The following is a 20,604-nucleotide window of genomic DNA, read 5'->3' on the forward strand; positions in this document are numbered from 1 at the left end:
GCTAGGTTGTGTTCTGCCCAGGCAAAGATGGTTTTTGATTTATTTGTCTTTTTAGTGACCAGAAATGATGAATGTCCTGATTAGTCAAAGAGGCAGTACGTCCAGTCAAGAGAAGAACTACTCTTCTTTGCTCTCCAGCTTTTCCTAAAAAGAAAACCTACAGTCAAAGCGATGGTTTTGGGAACTGTCCAAGAAACAACAGAATGAGCCAGGCCGTGGTGTTTGTAAACTCAGCTACCCAGGAGGCTGAGATCTGAGGATCAAGGTTTGAGGCCAGCCTGAGCAGACAATCTTATCTCCTGTTAACTAGCAAAAAGCTGGCACTGAGCCGGGCGCTGGTGGCTCACGCCTTGTAATCCTAGCTACTCAGGAGGCTGAGATCTGAGGATCACGGTTCAAAGCCAGCCCGGGCAGGAAAGACCGTGAGACTCCTATCTCCAATAAACCACCAGAAAACCGGAAGTAGCGCTGTAGCTCAAGTGGTAGAGCGCTCACCTTGAGCTGAAGAGCTGAGGGACAACGCCTAGGCCCAGAGTTCAAGCCCCACGACCGACAAAAAAAAAAAAAAAAAAGAAAGCTGGCACTGGAGCATGTCTCAAGTGGTAGAACACCAGCCTTGAGAAAAAAAGCAAGCCCCTGATATTAACACCCCCCCAAAAAAATAAGTCAGAAAGAAGACCTAAAAATCTACCAAGGAAGCTAGTGGTTCATGCCTATCATCCTACCTACTCAGAAGGCTGAGATCTGAAGATCGCGGTTCAAAGCCAGCCCAGGCAGGAAAGTCCATGAGACTCTTATCTCCAATAAACCAGCAGAAAACTGGAAATGGAGCTGTGGCTCAAAGTGGTAGCAAAAAGAGCTCAGGGACAGTGCCCAGGCCTTGAGTTCAAGCCCCTCAACCACCACCACCAACAAAAAGAAATCTACCAAGGAGCAGAGTAAAGTCAGGCTGCAGTTAGAACTACACCACCAGTGAATTGCAATGACTGTGTTGAAGTTGAGGTTAATTATACAGAGGACGTCCGTGACATGTTAGGCAACTTGGCTGAGGAGCCCAACCCCACAGCTGAGCTGCTGCCCATTCCTCTTTCCTTGGCAACAAAATACTGCGATGTAAAGAGACTTCTTTTCGAGACTAGTTTCCAAGTTTAAACAAGGGTCATAATACAGAGACCTAATAACTAGCTAAACAGTACAATACCTAGCAAAGCCAGGGTCTCCCAGGAAACTCACCCATCCTCTTTTTTTCTGAATGAACTCTTGGATGGCTCTGGTCCCATTGATCTTGTTCCTGCTGATTATGCGTACCACTGGAGCAGTCAGCTGCTCTACATTTTTAGGAACCACATGGGCCACAGATTCAAGAAGTTTCACCAACACTGCAAGAAAGGCCCTCTCATGGGAGAAGCTTGAATCCTGAGCACACCAGGCCAAAGTATAGCTTCCAACTGAGGACAGAATGGCCATTACTGGAGTAGCACTCAAAAGTACAGGGGGGCCAGATGCCGGTGGCTCACACCTGTCATCCTAGCTACTCAAGAGGCTGAGGTCTGAGGATCGCAGTTCAAAGCCAGCTTGGGCAGACAAATCCAAAAGACTTTTCTTTTTCTCCCTTTGGTCCTGGGACCTTGAACTCAGAACCTGATCACTCTTGGTAGCTCCTGTGTTCAAAGCTAGCATCCTCCACTTGAACCACAACTCTACTTCCGGCTTTTTTTTTAAAGGAGGGTGGTGGTTAATTGGGGATAAGAGTCTCATGGAGCTTTCTGAGCAACTCTCAGTTCCGATTAACAAAAAAATTGGAAGTGGCAGTATGATTGAAGTGGTTGAGCACTAGCCTTAAGCAAAAAAAGCTAGGAGAGAAAGTAAGACCCTGAGTTCAAAACCCAGTACTGGCACAGACACACACAAAAAATCTTTTGGGGTATAAAGGAGTCAACAGCAGTCAGGACAGAGTGTCAGAACCCAAGCAGGCCAAGAAGGGAATACATACATATTGAAGGATACCTAGATCTTAGTTTCTACATATGACTCTTCATTAAAAGAAACAAAAGTCCCTGGAGAATGGCTGATTCCAAGCTAGTCATAGAAAGTGTAAGATCTTCTGTTAAAAATTAAAGAAGGGAGGGGCTGGGAAAGTGGCTCAGTGGTAGAGCGCTTGCCTTGCATGCCTGAGGCCCTGGGTTCAATTCCTCAGCACCACATAAGCAAAAAGAAAAAAGCCGGAAGTGGCGCTGTGGCTCAAGTGGTAGAGCGCTAGCCTTGAGCTGAAGAGCTGAGGGACAGTGCCCCGGCCCAGAGTTCAGGCCCCACAACTGGACCCCCCCCAAAAAAAAAATTAAAGAAGGGAATCTGGTGCCAGTGGCTCACACCTGTAATTCAAGCTACTCAAGAGGCTGAGATCATGGTTCAAAGCCAGCCCAGGCAGAAAAGTCTGTAAGACTCTTATCTCCAATGAACCACTAGAAAACCAGAAGTGGTGCTGTGGCTAAAAGTGGTAGAATACTTGCCTTGAGTGAAAAGGCTCATATACAGCACCCAGGCCCCATGAACAACTGAAAAAAAACAAAATCAAGAAAAGACTGAGGAATTATTCCAGACTGAAGCGGCCAGACAGACATGATAATTAAACAATATATAATTTTGACAGATATATGTATTTTGTGGTCCTAAGTTTGAACTTAAGGCCTTTTACTTGCTAGATAAAAGCACTTCTAGTAGATCCAAGAGCCCAATGCTTGGCCTAGTCTTTCTGCTATAAATGGTACTTTTGGGGGGAACTGGCAAAGCTTGAATGGTACCTAAGGATCTGCTGATTTTGTATCAATGTTAATTTTCTTGTTTTGATTAGACTGTGGTTATATAAAAGAATGTTCTTTGAAGGAAATAACATTAAGGCATGATCAATTATCATGTCAGTTCCTTATTCTGAAATAATTAGAAATTCTTTGTACTGAAATTTTTCCAAATGAGCTTGAGGCTGTTTCAAAGGGCTGGGTTTTGTTTTCCTTTTTTGGTTGTTTCATTTTTGGGGGGATTTTTTGGTCATGGGGCTTGATCAGCCTACAGAGTCACAAAGTTCCATTTCTTTATCATTTACATTTTAACGCCCAGCAACTGGGCCCAATGACAGTGGCTCTCATCTACAGCTACTCAGGAGACTGAGAACTGAGGATCATGGTTGTTTGTTTGTTTGTCAGTCATGGGGCTTGAACTCTGTGCCTGGGCACTGTCCCTCAACTCTTCAGATCAAGGCTAGCACTCTACCACTTGGACCACAGTACCACTTCTGGTTTTCTGCTAGTTCATTGGAGATAAGAGTCTCATATACTTTACTGCCCAGGCTGGCTTTGAATCATGATCCCTGTCGCTAGGATGACAGGCGTAAGCCACTAACACCCGGTGAGGATCATGTTTTGAAGCTAGCTTGGACAAATAAACCTGATTTTTTTTCTTTTTTTTTGCCAGTCATGGGGCTTGAACTCAGGGCCTTGGCTCTGTCCCTGAGCAGCTTTTTGCTTAAGGCTAGCACTCTAGCACTTGAGCCACAGAGCCACTTCTGACTTTTTGTGTATGTGGTGCTGAGAAATCGAACCCAGGGCCACATGGATGTGAGGCAAGCACTCGATCACTGAGCCACCTTCCCAGCCCAAGATTTTTATTTCTAATTAACCACCAAAAAGCCAGAAGTGGAGCTGTGGCTCAAGTGGTAGAACACTCGCCTTGAGCAAAAAAATCTCAGAGACAATGCCGGGCTCTGATGGCTCATGCCTGTAATCCTAGCTACTCAGGAGGCTGAGATCTGAGGATCATGGTTCAAAGCCAGCCTGGGCAGGGAAGTCCATGAGTCTTATCTCCAATAAACCACAGGAAAACCAGAAATGGTGCTGTGGCTCAAGCAGTAGAGCACTTGCCTTGAGCTCAAGAGCTAAGGGATGGTGCCCAAGCCCTGAGTTCAAGCCCCACAGCCGACAAAAAAAAAATCTCAGAGACAGCATGCAGGCCGAGTTCAAGCCCCAGGACACCGACACCGACACCGACACAGACACAGACGCATACACAGACACACACAAAATTAGCAACTGGCATTTCTTTGAATGAATATAAACCCCAAAGTTTCACTGAACTCTCCTAGTCATAAAATTACACAAGAACAGCAGCAAACAATAGCAAGAAATAAAAACCTGACCTTTTCTGGACTGGCTGCAATGTGTTAGGCAGACATTTCCAAGTCTCCATTGTAATGGTCACCCAAGATCCGAAGGTGACCAACAATGACAGCCACATCGGAAGAGCCAAGACTCTCCTGAGAGAGAGCAAACACCTTTGTCACAATGTTGGGAGGGATGATGAGCTCAGGACCTGGGCAACGGGACAGAGTTTTCTAGTCTTTATAACAGTTGTGGTACTATTCTCTCCCAAGGACTGCAACATCCCTGTAAGAGCCATATTCCAAAAGTGGTAAATGAAAGCCAAGTGAGAGTGAGGCTCTGAGCTCAAACCCAAGTACGGAACACACACAAATATTAACAACAATACTCTGACAGTCTTCCTGCGTTTAGAATTCATTTCTCCCCGAGTGTTGCTAGAAGTTTAGGTTGCCTTCCTATTTTTCTGTCGGTTGAGGTGAGGGCTTGAACTCAGGGCTTGGGCACTGTCCCTGAGCTCTTTTGCTCAAGGCTAGGGCCTACCACTTTGAACCACAGCGCCACTTCTGGCTCTTTTGAGCAGTTAATGGGAAGGTTAGAGTCTCACTGAAACATTTCTGCCTCAGCTGGTTTTGAACCATGCTCCTCAGATCTCAGCCTCCTGAATAACTAGGATGACAGGCGCGAGCCACCAGCACCTGGCTAGAGTCTGCCTTTAGAAACTTAGGAGGAAATAAAAAGCAGACTCCATTCTCTTATGGACATGTCATTGCCACCTGACACCAGGAGTCTTACCTGAGTATGTTTCCATTCCACCACTCTGGTTAGCAGGTTGTAATGGTGTCAGGAAGTCTTTGAGAAGAGCATTCACGATGTGTTTTATTTGCTCCTCAAAATTTAGGTCGCTCATTTTAGGTATTTGCTGAGTTTTGCTTTCCCACAAAATAATCAGTTGTCAGCTAAGCAGGAAGTCAGAGACGTCAAAAACAGAAATGTATCTACTTCTTATAAAGTTTCTTATGTATACATGAGACATGCAGACCTGGACCTTTCTACAAAAGAGCTGTTCAGAAAGGTGAGCCTTCTCTCCAGAGCTCACCTACACCAGTGGAGACCTGCTGATGACTTCAGTTCCTTATCTTGAACCATACAACTAGTACATAAGATTAATTAATAGCTTTTATCATTACAGCCAGCCAATATCCAATTACCCTCTGTAAAACAGAGTTGAGGAAGAACTTCTTGGGTAATTTCATTAAGAGATACTTCCTTTTCCTGTTTGAGATGAAACTTAAGGAAGATTCTGAAGTTTAAAAACAAATACAGGGGCTGGGAAGATGGCCCAGTGGTAGAGCGCTTGCCTTGCATGCCTGAGGCCCTGGGTTCGATTCCTCAGCACCACATAAGCAAAAAGAAAAAAGCCGGAGTGGTGCTGTGGCTCAAGTGGTAGAGCGCTAGCCTTGAGCTGAAGAGCTGAGGGACAGCACCCAGGCCCAGAGTTCAGGCCCCACGTCCGGACCCAAAAAAATAAAAATAAAACAAATACAGCATTCAATTTTGGATCATGGCACTGAGTGATCACAATCTATGATGAATATTTGATGAGCGCCTATGTGCAGAGAACTACACACAGCACTGAAAGTGATACAGAAAAATGACAGAGGGAAAGTTTACTGTGTTTATGGGGCTCACAATCCAACAGAAACAATAGCCATGTGATATGACTAGTCATGACTAGTCATATCACATCCTGTGTCCTTGAGATAGAATGCCCTATCAGAACATGAAAGCCAATACAATGGTTGGGAAGGCTGACACCTGGGATGAGTTCTGAAGGATAAGTATGGAGTCATTGAGCAAAAACAGGGAGGAATACAACTGTATGCAGGAGAACGGATGGCATATATGATGGCCAGGAAAAAGCCAGGTCTTGGCATGTGCCTCTAATCTCAGCACTAGAAAGGTGGAGACAGAGATAGCTGTTTTTTGTTGTTTTTTTTTTGGGTCCAGTCATGGGGTGCTGTCCCTCAGCTCTTCAGCTCAAGGCTAGCGCTCTACCACTTGAGCCACAGCGCCACTTCTGGCTTTTTTCTTTTTTCTTTTTTTTTTTTTTGCCAGTCATGGGGCCTGAACTCTGGGCCTGGGCGCTGTCCCTCAGCTCTTCAGCTCAAGGCTAGCGCTCTACCACTGGAGCCAAGCACCACGTCCAGCTTTTTCTGCTTATGTGGTGCTGAGGAATCGAACCCAGGGCCTCATGCATGCAAGGCAAGCACTCTACCACTGAGCCACCTTCCCAGCCCTTCTGGCTTTTTTCTTATGTGGTGCTGAGGAATCAAACCCAGGGCCTCGAGCATGCAAGGCAAGTGCTCTACCACTGAACCACCTTCCCAGCCCCTTAATTTATTTATTTACACATAACTGAAAGTGATGTTACAGTATATAAGTTATTTACAACTGTGCAGTAATGTGTTGCAAAATAAATTATCTAGAAGTCTCTGAGCTTCTTTTGCTCAAGGCTAGCACTCTACCACTTGAGCCACAGTGCCACTTCTGGCTTTTTCTGTGTATGTGGTACTGAGGAGTTGAACCCAGGGCTTTATGCATGCTAGGCAAGCTCTCAATCACCGAGCCACCTTCCCAGCATGCAGCAGTTTGCTTCTGTCAGAAGAGAAGATGCTTTGATAACGCTGAGATATGAGACTGAAGAAATACTTTAGATACCACACGAAATACTTGGGACCCTTGCCTAAAAAAGCATAATTAGGAATATGAGAATAGTCAGTTCCCTGAAAAAAAGATGACCTCTTAGAAATGATGACCCATCAGATTCCACAGATGTCAGGCATATTTAATAAGTAACCTAGCCTTCAAAACTGATTTGAAAAAGATCCCAATCCTATCCCCACCTCATCCCCAACTCTTAACCAACATCATCTCTACAATACCGTTACTGTAAATGGGGTTTATCATTACCATTAGGCAGAAGGAGGTAAGCGGGTCTTTGGACAAAAACTTTAAAAAAGTGTCCACATTCCTAAATTTCCCACTCTCCTTTGCATCTGATATCACCTGCACTTATAAGCAGATCTAATGAGGAAAATCTAAGAAATTCTGATAGCTGTCCATTTGCTTAGGGAAAGGAGCAAGAATCCGTTATGATTTAATGTCCCCAACTGTTCCAATCACAGTTTCTAATACAGAAATAAAACTGCTCAGTGAGCTCATCTTTTCCTGGCTTTGCTTCACCGAGATCTGCATTTCTGAGTTCTCAGGCTCCAACAGCAGTTCTGTTAGGAACAGACAGCCGCTGTCATCCTGAGCACTGAGGTAGGCTTTCCACGGCTGAGCCCCAGGCCTGCTCACTGCGATGGTCTCAATGTTCACCACCTGCAGGGCCGTCTGCAGAGCATCTGGATGGATCGCTCCCCGCCAAGGCAGCGCCTGCTGATGAGTTACTTCGCAGCTAAGCCAAGTCTTCTCAAAATGTTCAGCAGTAAGCTGGTGATTGGGGACCAGTACCAAAGCATCAGAATCAGGAAGTTCTTGTAGTGTCTCCTTGCTCTCCCCAGGTGTCAGGTGTCCTAAAGGAATTAGAAAGCTTTTGTAGAAGATAATCTGCATAAGCTACATTTTTATTCTACAGTCCTCAAAATATATTGTGTGACTCTGTCTTTGGATTCGTAACCAAGGATGAACTCCTTTCTTGCTCACAAAGGCTTCATAACGCAGGGGACAATCTTAGCTAGGGTAATCTACTTTCCACCAGTCATTACAGGAGATGAAGACATAAGTAAGGACTATTTACTTTTACCTGATGTGGCAGAGGATGTCCTGGGAGGAAGCTCTGGGCCACGATGCTCTGCCCTCTGACATTTAGGGATGGTTGCCCAGTGGGCTTTGCCGTACACTGGGACTAGGGTGTTGAAGTCTGGAGCCCAGCTATTCACAGGTCTTTCTGCCTGATCCTCCAAAAGTCCAAGAGATGGGTCAGATTTTGGACTACACAGGATCCGCTTAACTTCATCAATGCCAACTAACAGGAGGCGGTAATAGAATAGCCCTCGGTCTCGAACAGCCATATCCTTTTCTTCCTCTGAGATGACACAAGACTCAGTTATTAAAAACAGACAAACAGCTCACGCTATCCTCCTACCATGTGCAAACTAAAAAAGAAAAAAAAGTGAAGACACTAGGAAGCACTAACATTTTCTTCCAGGTCCCAGACAGGACAACTGACTCAGCAAACAAAGCTACGGGCATTTTCCAGGCTGGGGGAGGGCAGCCTGCCTCTCATACCTATGCAGTGGTGTAGCAGGCGGCCCAGCATGTCCTGGCACTCGGCAGGGCGGGAGAGAAAAAGGCGCAGCAGGGCAGTAAGGAGCTCCATCTTCACGGCAGGAAACGTCTCCGACCTCACGTTTTCTAAGAAGTCCTCTAACACATACGGAGCATTGGGAATTCTCTCCCCGTGGACACCAAGTAACCAAATAAGCGCCTGCTTGCCCTAGAAATGAGCAAGTCACAAGAGCTCAGCCCTGGGCGGCCTAGGATGTAAGTAGACAATGACTGCTTTCGCTTTTCCTGAGTTCCAGCAGACAAGGTATAATTATTATATTGGTTCTCACTGCTATACTATGACAAACAGGAAAAGAAATACTAATACAAAAGGGAATACTCATGGACTGGGAAGGTGGCTTAGTGGTAGAGCGCTTGCCTTGCATGCATGAGGCCCTGGGTTCGGTTCCTCAGCACCACATAAGCAAAAAGAAAAAAGCCGGAAGTGGCGCTGTGGCTCAAGTGGTAGAGCGCTAGCCTTGAGCTGAAGAGCTGAGGGACAGTGCCCAGGCCCAGAGTTCAGGCCCTACGACCGGACCCCCCCCCAAAAGCAAACAAACAAACAAAAAACAAAAGGGAATACTCAAGCTTAAAAATTCCACAAATAATTCTGGTTCTCATTTCAGTTAAAAGTTCATGATCTATTTACCAGCAATACATCTGAGAAAGGTCTACTATCCAAAACATACAAGGAATTAACCCCTCCCAAAGCTAATAAACCAATTACTAAATGGGCAAAGGAGGTAAAAAGAGACTTCTTAAGAAGTAAAAATGGGGGCTGGGAAGGTGGCTCAGTGGTAGAGCGCTTGCCTTGCATGCATGAGGCCCTGGGTTCAATTCCTCAGCACCATATAAACAGAAAAAAAAAAAAGCCGGAAGTGGTGCTATGGCTCAATTGGTAGCACACTAGACTTGAACTGAAGAGCTGAGGGACAGCACCCAGGCCCAGAGTTCAGGCCCCACGACTGGAACACCCCCCCTCCAAAAAAAAAAGACTAAAGAAGATACTCTTAGAGGAGAGCACCTCTGTTTGTTTTTTTGTTTTTTGGTCAGCCATGGGGCTTGAACGCTGTCCTTCAGCTCTTCAGCTCAAGGCAAGCGCTCTACCGCTTGAACCACAGTGCCACTTCTGGTTTTCTAGTCGTTTATTGGAGTTAAGAGTCTCATGGACTTTCCTGCCCGGGTTGACTTTGAATGGCAATCCTCAGATCTCAGCCTCCTATGTAGCTAGGATTACAGGTGTTGAGCCACTGGCGCCCAGCAGTACCTCTGAACACTTAAAATACTTGTAGGAGAAGAACACAATGGCATAATACCTCTGAACATTTAAAATATTATTTACTAAAATTAATTTCAGGACATGAAAATAGTAATTTTTTTTTTTTTGGTCAGTCGTGGGACTTGAGCCCTGGGCCTGGGTACTGTCCCTCAGCTGTTCAGCTCACGACTAGGGCTCTACCACTTGAGCCACAGTGCCAATTCCTATTTTCTGGTGGTTTATTGGAGTCTCATGGACTTTTTCTGCCTGGGCTGGCTTTGAACCATGATCCTCAGATCTCAACCTCCTGAGTAGCTAGGATTACAGGTATGAGCCTGTAATTAAAAACATGGAGTTTTTGTTGGTGTTGGTAGTGATGGTTGTTGTTTTGCTTTTTGTTTTGTTTGTTCTTTTTTCTGTCTTGTGAGGGGTAATGGAGGACACAAATAAATGGAAGGAGGAAGGGTGAAATGATTCAGGCATGATACTCAGTAGACACTATGCAGAAAATGAACCATGCAACTGTGGGCAGGAAGAGGAGGGGAAAACTAGGGGGAGAGTGAAGGAAAAAGCACATACCTGTGACCTAACTTATGAGATGGTAATCCCTATGTACAGTACCTTAATAACAATAAAGTTATAATTTAAAAAATCCTCCATGGCTGGGCACCAGTGGCTCACGCCTGTAATCCTAGCTACTCAGGAGGCTGAGATCTGAGGATCACAGTTCAAAGCCAGCTCAGGTAGGAAAGTTCATGAGACTCTTACCTCCAACCAACCACCAGAAAACCAAAAGTAGCACTGTGGCTCAAGTGGCAGAGTGCTAGCCTTGAGCTGAAGAGCTGAGGGACAGCATCCAGGCCCAGAGTTCAAGCCCCACACCTCACAAAAAAAAAAAATCCTCCATGATCTAAATCTCTGACTTTAAAATGTTCAGGAGAGCAATGGTATAAAAGAATTTGTAGGGGCTGGGAAGGTGGCTCAGTGGTAGAGTGCTTCCCTTGCAATGCATGAGGCCCTGGTTCAATTCCTCAGCACCACATAAGCAAAAAGAAAAAAGCCGGAAGTGGCACTGTGGCTCAAGTGGTATAGTGCTAGCCTTGAGCTGAAGAGCTGAGGGACAGTGCCCAGGCCGAATTCAGGCCCCACGACCAGACCCCCCCCCCCAAAAAAAAAGAATTTGTACTAAAAAACATAGCTAAGCCAGGTGCCAATGGCTACTCAGGAAGATGAGATTTGGAAGGTCACTGAACCTAGCCTGGGCAGGAAAGTCTGTGAGACTCTTATTTCCAACTAATCACCAAAACACCAGAAGTGGAGGTGTGTCTCAAGCAGTAGAGTTCCTTTGTGAGCAAAAAGCAGAATAAAAGCTCAAGGCCCTGATATCAAACAGCAGTAGTGGTATGTGCTCGCCCGCTTGCACACAATACTGTTATGGCCCTGGGTTAAATCCTTAGCTCTACAAAACAAAAACAAACAGATCCGGTGCCCAGAGAATCACACTGTACCTCACTGTCCTGAATGTTCTCCTCACAGCCCGGCAGGGCTCGACATACAGCTTCAGTACACTGAGGACACAGCCAAACTAGGTCTCGGAAAGTCTGCACCACCGCTAAAATAAAGTCCAGGACAAGAGTATAGGATTAGAACCTGCACACAGCAAAGAACCCGAGCAAGTCTTATATTAGATTTATGAAATAAGGTTTGGTAGGATGACCCTTATCTGAGAAAGGCAGGACATGGGCAATACTCTTATATGACTTTTTTTTTTTTTTTTTGGGGGGGGTAGGTCACAGCTTCAACTCTGGGCCTGGGCACTGTCCCCTCAGCATTTCAGCTCAAGGCTACCACTTAAGCCACACCACCATTTCTGGCTTTTTATATGGTGCTGAGGAATCAAACCCAGGGCCTCATTCATGCAAGGCAAGCACTCTACCACTGAGCCACCTTCCCAGCCATGACTGTTATTCTTGTCAGATGGATTGAAGATAAATGGCTAATATATAGAAATGAACTCTGTAATATATAATGTAACCAGGCGCTGATGGCTCCCACCTGTGCACCTAGCTGCTCATGAGGCTGCGATCTGAGAATCTAATTTGAAGCCAGCCTGAGCAAGAAAGTCCCTGAGACTCTTATCTTCAACTAACCAGCAAAAAGCCAGACTGCTAGCCTTGAGCAAAAAAGCTAAAGGAGAATGCCCAGGCCCTGAATTCAAGCCTCAGCACTAGCACAGACAATACAGACATATATAAAATGTAACATATTCATATAAAAATGTGATCTATAAATGTTAATAACTATATGTAGACACAGTAAAATAAATGTGTATCACAAATATAAATATAATATAAATGTTTTATGCAAATGTGAGTTCATAATATGATCAAACAATATTCTGAAGACAGTATAATTGGACCTTAGGGCTGTGGGGAGGCTAGCAAGGTTCCAGAATTGAATAGTTTATGAAGGCAGAGGCTTGCAGGAATCGTAGGAGAGGCCTCTCTAAATTCTGCACTGCTATAACCTTGCTGCCTCACCATAGTCCCAATCTTGAAAACAAGAGCTCACAGAAATAAAGAAAAAGAGATGAGAAATTAAGCCAAGTTAAGTGTCAATGGCTAAGATCTGAGAATCGTGGTTCAGAGCAAACTGGGGAAAGAACATTTATAAGATTATCAGAAAAAAAGGTGGACTAGAGTTGTGGCTGACTGAGAAACAGCCATGAGCAGAAAAGGCCAAGCAAGAGTTCAGGGCCCTAAGTTCAAAGCCCAGTACAGGAAAAAATCATGGGGGGAAAAAAATCAAGCAAGGCCTTCTTAGTACCTCTGTTATCTGTGGTACAGACCCTGTCACACTAAAGATCCTGTGTGTATCTGTTATGTGTGGTACAGACCCTGTCACACCGACGGTCCTGTGCGTCTCTGAGAGCAGCAGGTTTAGATTACTCATTCAAAGAAAACCTGTCTTGCAGTACTGGGATCTGAACTCAGGACTGCACCTTTCCAATAACAATAAATTATGTTTTTAAAAGTTATGTCAGCTGGGCACAGGTGGCTCATGCCTGTAATCCTAGCTACTCAGGAGGCTGAGATCTGAGGATCATGGTTCAAAGTCAGCCCAGGCAGGAAAGTCTGTGAGACTCTTATCTCTAGTTTACCACCAGAAAACTGGAGTGGCACTGTGGCTCAAGTGGTAGAGCACTAGCATTGAGCTGAGAGAGTGTGTCCAGGCCCTGAGTTCAAGCTCCAGGATGAGAGGGGGGGCAAGAGGGGGAGAGAGCGAGGGAGAGAGATAAAGAGAGAGAGAGAGAGAGAGAGAAAGATTAGGTCTTGTTTCCTACCCAGGAACACACAGAAATCCACCATCCTTTTTTTTTTTTTTTTGCCTGCTGCTACAGCTAAGATGACAGACACACATATAGCACTATACTCAGCTATCAAATTTCTTGCCTGGACTGGCCTTGAACCAGGATCCTCTGAACTCAGCCTCCCAAGTAGCTAGGATTCTGGGCATGAGCTACTGGTACCAGGCTGCCCCAGTTCTTTTTGCTTTTAGTTTGTTTTTCAAGTAGGGTCTTGTGTTAACTCTGCCCAGCTAGCCTTAGGCGACTATAATCTTCTCACCTCTACCTCTTGAACAGTGGAGATTACAGGTGTGAAATATCATCACCAGTCCCCCAAAAAGATTTCTGGAGCAACTACTATAAAGCAGACACTTTGCATTAAAAAAAAAAAAAAGTCCTAGAAAGGTGGCCATTACCCGTGGTAACATGCTCTTGGCGAAGCCCCAGCAACTCTGTTAGAATCTGCACACACTGATCTGTGTAAGTCCTGGCAATGCCACCTACAGAGGAAGGAAAGGGAGAGACTGGTAAGTCAAGCTCGGCCCTGTGGCTCATGCCTGTAATGACCTTTTACCAATTCAACAATCCCATAGTTCCTCATCTTTAAAACACTCATTTTCAGCTGGGTGCCAGTGCCTCACACCTGTAATCTTTTCTTTATTTTTGTTTCTGGTGCTGGTTCTTGGGATTTGAATGCAGGGCCTATGCGCTGTCTCTGAGCTTTTTGCTCAACAATAGCACCCTACCACCTGGGCCACTTCTATCCTTTTCGGTGCTTAATTGGAGATAAGTCTCAGGATTTTCCTGCCTGGGCTGGTTTGAACTAGGATCCTCACATCTCAGACTCCTGAGTAGCTAGGTTATAGGCACGAGCCACAGGCATCTGGCTTTCTACCTGTAATCTTAGGGACTCGGGAGGCTGAGATCTGAGGATCCTGGTTCAAAGCCAGCCTGAGCTGTCTTTGAATCCAAGATACTTATATCGACAATTAACCACAGCCTGAGCTGAGCTTTGAATCCAAGATACTTATATGGACAATTAACCACAAAAAGCAGAAGAGGAACTGTGGCTCAGTAAAGTGGTAGAGTGCCAGCTTTCAGCAAACAACACTAAGGGAGGGCGTGAGGCTCCAAGTTCAAGCAAGACCCAGTACTAGCGCACAAAGGAAAAAGAGAAATACCCACTTTTCCTTACTGCCTCATAAGACTACAATAAGGGCTTGGAACATGGCTCAGTGGTGGAGTGCTTGCCTTGCATGCAGAGGCCCTGGGTTCGATTCCTCAGCACCACATAAGCAGAAAAAGCCAGAAGTGGCACTTTGGCTCAAGTGATAGAGCGCTAGCCTTGAGCTGAAGAGCTGAGGGGACAACGCCCAGGCCCAGAGTTCAGGCCCCATGACTGACCAAAAAAAAAAAAAAGACTACAATAAGATGATGTATGGAAAAGTATATGGATAGAAGACAACAGGTAATACACATTTCAAGTATGATAGTCTGAGTTACCTGTATTCTCTATCACAACAGAGACACCAGTCCTTTTTTTTGGGGGGGTCCGTTCATGGGGCCTGAACTCTGGGCCTGGGCACTGTCCCTCAGCTCTTCAGCTCAAGGCTAGCGCTCTACCACTTGAGCCACAGCGCCACTTCCGACTTTTTTCTTTTTGCTTATGTGGTGCTGAGGAATCGAACCCAGGGCCTCAGGCATGCAAGGCAAGCGCTCTACCACTGAGCCACCTTCCCAGCCCGAGACACGAGTCTTGATTGAAAAAAAAAACTCCCTTTCTCCTTGCTTGTAACCTACACTTTTTCCCCTGAAGCAACTCATTCTCTTCTGTGTTCTGCGGTTCCTCCAACTACAGTGCTGTAGCTAGCTGGCTCCAGCTCTAAGGAGAAGCTGCAGACGCACACCTATTGCAAAGATGGCAGCCTGAGCAAAGTCAGCAGACACGTCGGTGCAGTACCCTCGAAGCTCTTCCAGCACCTGCTGCACGTTCTCATCATTCACCAGCTCGCACAGCACCTCCACCTTCTGGAGCTTGATATAATGGGGCTCCGAGTAGGAGCAAAAGAACTTCTTGTAGTGGCTGCTGAAGTGACTTGGCAAACTGCGTAAGATCTGACGCACGTGACAGAGAGCAGCAAAGCAGAGTTCCCGGCTCTCTGAAGAACAGGCAGCAAGCAAAGGCCCCTTGACTCGCACCAGCACATCACTTTGTACATGGGGGAACTTTTTTGCTAAGATCAGAAAGAGTTTGGTGGCTCCCATCACCACCCCGGGACTGCTACTTTTGAGAAAGCTGTCCAACAGATTGAGAATGTCGAAGAGTTCCTCCTCACTGCGAGGCTGGTAGCGAAGCAGGAAGTTCAACACCTCAGCCTGGCCCCACTGGTCTAGTTTTGACATTCTGTCCAAAAAAGAAAAGAAAAGCGCTATTTTAACAACAAAATTAGAAATATCTGCATACTACTGTCCTGTACCAGGCAGCTATTATAACAAGTACAGAATTCCTAACAGGGATTCCATAATTATTCCATAATTATTCTTTTTTTACTATGAGTTCCCACAAAGTAAGTTTTTAAGTCCAAGTCAGGTTGATGAAACAAAGGCACACTTGTCTAATACTGAAGTCATGTTCAGCATACACTAGATTCTACATTTTTCTTTTTCTCCATACTAAGGATTGAACCCAGGACCTTTACCACTGATGAACATCACCAGTCCCAGATTCTCTACTTTTTTTTTTTTTGGTCATTGGGCCTGGATGCTGTCCCTGCACTTTTCAGCTCAAGGCAAGCACTCTACCTCTTGAGCCACAGCGCCACTTCTGGTTTTCTAGCGGGGAGGAGGAGGGAAGGCTATTGGAGATCAGAGTCTCACGGACATTTCTGCCCGGGCTAGCTTTGAACCGCAATCCTCAGTTCTCAGCCTCCTGAGTAGCTAGGATTACAGGTGTGAACCACCAGCATCCACCTCAGATTCTCTACATTTTAAGACAACATAAATTGCTTAGTTTGGAGGACACAAAGCTGTAGAGGAGGGAAGAACATGTCCCTTGTGCTGCTTCTGCTATCTCTACAAGAAAAATTAAGTCAAACAAAAGAAATTCTCTTAGTGAAGTGTAAGGAAGTTAAAACTTAGGGTTAACTTTTTTTTTCAACCTTTCAGCAGGTCCCAACAGAATGCAGTCACCACAACAAAATGAGGACGGGACATCCAAACCTATTTAGGAGATGGTGAGCAATGGGCTTGTTAATGACAACACCGCCTTCCTGTTTTAGGATTTCTTCTAGAGACCTCAGGCAGTTCACAACTACAATAGGGTCCTGGTCACGCAGCAAACTGTATAACTCATTTACCAGGGCACCATCTATAAAAAAGAAAAAACACAAACAGATGAAAAAAACCTTCAGAGTCACAGGTATAGAGCCATCGTAATAACACTAGGCAGATAAAGTTCTTTGCTAAAGAAATGACATATTGGAACCAGGTGCCAGTGGCTCACACCTGTAATCCTAGCTACTCAGGAGGCTGAGATCTGAGGATCACAGTTCAAAGCCAGCCCGGGCAGGAAAGTCTGTGAGACTCTTATCTCCAATAAACCACTAGAAAACCGGAAGTGGTGCTGTGGCTTAAGTAGTAGAGCTCTCGCCTTGAGCTGAAGAACACAGGGACAGCGCCCAAGCCCAGAGTTCAAGCCACACGACCAACCAAAAAAAAAAAGAACTCAGGGGCAGTGCCTAGGCCCTGAGAGCAAGTCCCAGGACTGGCAAAAAAAAAAAAAAAAAAAGAAAGGAAGGAAGAAAAAAGACAACTCAGGAGCCAGTAGCTTATTCCTGTATCCTAGTTACTCAAGAGCCTAAGATCTAAGGATTAACATTTGAAGCAAAGCCCAGGCAGTCAAATCTGAGACCACATCTCTAACCAGCAAAAAGCCAAAACTGTGGCTCAAGTAGTAGAGCAATAGCCACAAGCAATAAAGCCACATGAGAGCTTGAGGAGCTGAGTTCAAGCCCTAGTATGGGCAACAAAGAAATATAAAAGTAAATATCTATCTATATAGAATACATATGGCAGATGTAAAATGGTTTTGTATATGTATGTTATCTATATAATATGTATATATCATATATGTAACATATATATATATATATATATCACTAAAGAATGAGAAGAGGCATTAAAAACATGTTCTAAAAGTTAAAAAAAAAGTTTAGACAGGGGCTGGGAAGGTGGTTCAGTGGTAGAGTGCTTGCCTCATATGCATGAGGCCCTGGGTTCAATTCCTCAGCACCATATAAACAGAAAAAAGTTGGAAGTGGTGCTGTGGCTCAAGTGGTAGAGCACTCACCTTGAGCTGAAGAGCTGAGGGACAGCGCCCAGACCCAGAGTTCAAGCCCCACAACCAACAAAAAGAAAAAAGAAAAAGAAAAAATTTTGCTGGGCACTGGTAGCTCACACCTGTAATCCTAGCTACTCAGGAGGCTGAGATATGAGAATTGTGGTTCAAAGCTAGCCTGAGCAGGAAAGTTGGAGAAACTCTTATCTCCAATTAACCACCAGAAAACCGGAAGTGGTGGTGTGGTTCAAGTGGTAGAGCGCTTGCCTTGAACTGAAGAGCTGAGGGACAGCACCCAGGCCCAGAGTTCCAGCCCCACAACCAAAAAATGTTTTTAAAGAAGAGTTTTGTTTTTTGTTTTTAAAAAAAGAGCTGGAAGCTGGTGGCTCATTCCTGTAATCCTAGCTACTCAGGAGGCTGAGATTTGAGAATCGCAGTTCAAAGCCAGCCTGGAAAGCAAAATCTGTGACTCTTATCTCCAATTAACCACTAGAAAACAGGAATTGGGAGCCATGGTTCAAAGTAGTAAAGTGCTAGCTTTGAGCAAAAGAGCTCAGGGACAAAACCCATGCCTTGAGCTCAGGCCCCATAACCACCAAAAAAAAAAGAGGTTAAAAAAAGTACAAGTCTGGGCTGGGAAGGTGGCTCAGTGGCTCAGTGGTAGAGCACTTGCCTTGAATGCATGAGGCTCTGGGTTCGATTCCTCAGCACCACATAAGCAAAAAAGAAAAAAGCCGGAAGTGGTGCTGTGGTTCAAGTGGTAGAGCGCCAGCCTTGAGCTGAAGAGCTGAGGGACAGCGCCCAGGCCCAGAGTTCAGGCCCCATGACCAGACTTCCCCCCTACCCCCCAAAAAAAGTACAAGTTAAGGAAGTGACACTATAGCTTAAGTGGTACAAAGAGTGCTTGCCTTGAGCTGAAGAGCTGAGGTTCAGCACCCAGGCCCAGAGTTCAAGTCCCACGACCAAAAACAAACCAAACGAACAAAAAAAAGAAGCACGTGTCAGAAAACTTGACATATCTACACTGTTCTAAGTAGCTTACTGCAATAGTTCTCATCTTGCTCCCGTTCCCCCTTCCCCCACAAAAACCTCTAGTAGGAAGCCCTGCACCCTGCTAAGACCCAGCAGTAGAGCCTCTTAGACATAGTGAAAGCGCCAGTGAACGACACTGAACTTACCGACTTCAGAGTCTCCATGTAGATTGTGCATCTTGGCACAACCAAGGACTGCCACCCTACGGACATAGGAAGCCTTATCCCTCAGACCGTTGAGAATAGGCTGCTGGGTATATTCCTGCACTCCGGGCACCCTAGACAATAAATGCATCCTGAAGTCAGCCTTCATACCTCTTCATTTAATGGAGGGCTTTGCTTAGATATAATTTAGATGTCTCACTGTACATCCATCAAATCACAAACAATCAGAGAAAGCCTCTACCAAACTTAACAAGTCTAACATGGCTTTCATTTGGATTAAGGCTGTATAGACAGAATAAATTGTTCACTAATAATTACTTAAACATCTTTACTAAAACTGAGGATATTTACCAAGAACGAGAATTGAAAATTTCCTTTAATAAAATCAATAATACAGCTAGGCACGGGTGGCTCACATCTATAATCCCAGCTACTCAGGAGACTGAAATCTGAGGATTGCAGTTCAAGCCTCCTTAGGAGACTGAAATCTGAGGATTGCAGTTCAAGCCTGCCTGCGCAGGAAAGTCCATGAGACTCTTATCTCCAATTAACCACCAGAACACCAGGATTGGAGCTGTGGCTCAAAGTGGTAGAGTACTTGCCTTAAGCGAAAAGAGCTCAGAGACAGTGCTCAGGCTCTGGGTTCAAGCCCTACAACCAACAAAACAAAAAAATACTTCAGAAAGTCAAAGTAATAGCTAAAAGTCAGATTTGGGGTATCACAGTGTTTTTTTGTTTTTTTTTTTAGTCAGTCATGGGACTTGAACTCAGGGCCTGGGCACTATCCCTCAGCTCTTCAGCTCAAGGTAAGCACTCCACCACTTGAGCCACAGTGCCACTTCCAGCTTTTTCTGCTTATGTGGTACTGAGGAATCGAACCCAGGGCCTCATGCATGCAAGACAAGCACTTTACCACTGAGCCACCTTCCCATCCACAGTGTTTTTTTGTTGTTGTTGTTGTTGTTGTCATTGTTGTTTTTCTCCGGTCATGGGGCTTGAACTCTGGGCCTGGGCGCTGTCCCTGAGCCCTTCAGCCAAAGAGCTCTACCACTTGAGCCACAGTGCCACTTCCTATTTTCTCATTGTTTATTGGAGATAAGAGTCTCATGGACTTTTCTTCCCTGGGGCTGGCTTTGGACTGTGATCCTCAGAACTCAGCCTCCTGAATATCTAGAATTACAGGCGTGAACCACTGGTATCTGGCCCACAGTGTCTTCTTTAGTACGGAGAAGCTCAAATAAGTTGTCCTCATAAAAAATATACCCCATGGCAGACCACAGGAAGGCTAGAAGGGTAGTGGGGGAGTATGATAAACTACAGTCTACACCCGGTTGATAATGTTTTAACAAAATCCTGCGTGTTGTGAAGTTAGTACGTTCTATTAAAGAAAGCGAACATCAAGGTGAAAACATCAGCCTCTTCGGACCAGACTCACCTGAGACTACACAGGCCCCGCAGGGCCAGGCCTCGCACCATGGGGTTGGCGTCCGAGCAGTCTTTGCACAGGGTGTTGATGGCCAGGAGAGCCAGGTCCGGCTTCAGGGGTGCGTATGTGCACATGTACAGATAAACCAGCTTCTTTTGAACCACATCTGCAGTGGCACCTGCCTTCACCATCTCCAAGAAAACACCAGACATGTCCAGGCCCTGAGTCATGTGTCTGGAACCAACATACACAGTAGCAATCAGTAAAATACAAAAGCCCCAACCAGAAGGATTTTCATTCATTCACACAAGTTGCAACCACGTAGAAAGGATGCAAGCATGTCTACTTTGTCTCATTATGTCACAATACTGTTTTTTGGGGGGGAGACAGGGGTGGGCCTTGAACTCAGGGCCTGAGTGCTGTTCCTGAGCTATTCTGCTCAAGGCTAACACTCATCACTTCCACTTATGGTTTTTGAGTGGCTAGAGACATGTCTCTCATGGGGACTTTTCTGTCTGGGCTGGCTTTGAACAGTGATCCCCAGATCTCAGCCTCCTGA

At 45.4% G+C, this 20,604-nt stretch overlaps 2 protein-coding genes across 5 annotated transcripts in view; both read right to left on the minus strand.

Annotated features, from left to right (window-relative positions):
• Positions 1 to 452: 452 nt before the first annotated feature.
• Positions 453 to 5,496, minus strand: Bcl2l15 (BCL2 like 15). Its single transcript, XM_070007498.1, is given in 3 exon segments — positions 453 to 1,448; positions 4,201 to 4,384; positions 4,930 to 5,496. Coding segments are annotated over 3 exon segments (576 nt in total). The 5' UTR covers positions 5,059 to 5,496; the 3' UTR covers positions 453 to 1,185.
• Positions 5,497 to 6,975: 1,479 nt separating this feature from the next.
• The window catches only part of Ap4b1 (adaptor related protein complex 4 subunit beta 1), a 28,662-nt gene continuing 15,033 nt past the window's right edge, over positions 6,976 to 20,604 (minus strand). For all 4 annotated transcript variants that reach the window (XM_070006383.1, XM_070006385.1, XM_070006382.1 and 1 more), the window contains 9 exons: positions 20,055 to 20,279; positions 18,602 to 18,732; positions 16,307 to 16,454; positions 14,995 to 15,491; positions 13,504 to 13,587; positions 11,250 to 11,353; positions 8,445 to 8,652; positions 7,960 to 8,241; positions 6,976 to 7,729 (listed from right to left, as the gene is read on the minus strand). In XM_070006383.1, coding sequence (XP_069862484.1) covers positions 7,302 to 7,729; positions 7,960 to 8,241; positions 8,445 to 8,652; positions 11,250 to 11,353; positions 13,504 to 13,587; positions 14,995 to 15,491; positions 16,307 to 16,454; positions 18,602 to 18,732; positions 20,055 to 20,275 — 2,103 coding nt within the window. In that variant the 5' untranslated portion in view covers positions 20,276 to 20,279 and the 3' untranslated portion in view covers positions 6,976 to 7,301. The remainder of the gene's footprint in view (positions 7,730 to 7,959; positions 8,242 to 8,444; positions 8,653 to 11,249; positions 11,354 to 13,503; positions 13,588 to 14,994; positions 15,492 to 16,306; positions 16,455 to 18,601; positions 18,733 to 20,054; positions 20,280 to 20,604) is intronic.

The sequence above is a fragment of the Dipodomys merriami genome, unplaced genomic scaffold (assembly GCF_024711535.1).
Source record: "Dipodomys merriami isolate MVZ:Mamm:240054 unplaced genomic scaffold, mDipMer1.0.p SCAF_7, whole genome shotgun sequence".
In the NCBI taxonomy this organism is placed as follows: domain Eukaryota; kingdom Metazoa; phylum Chordata; class Mammalia; order Rodentia; family Heteromyidae; genus Dipodomys; species Dipodomys merriami.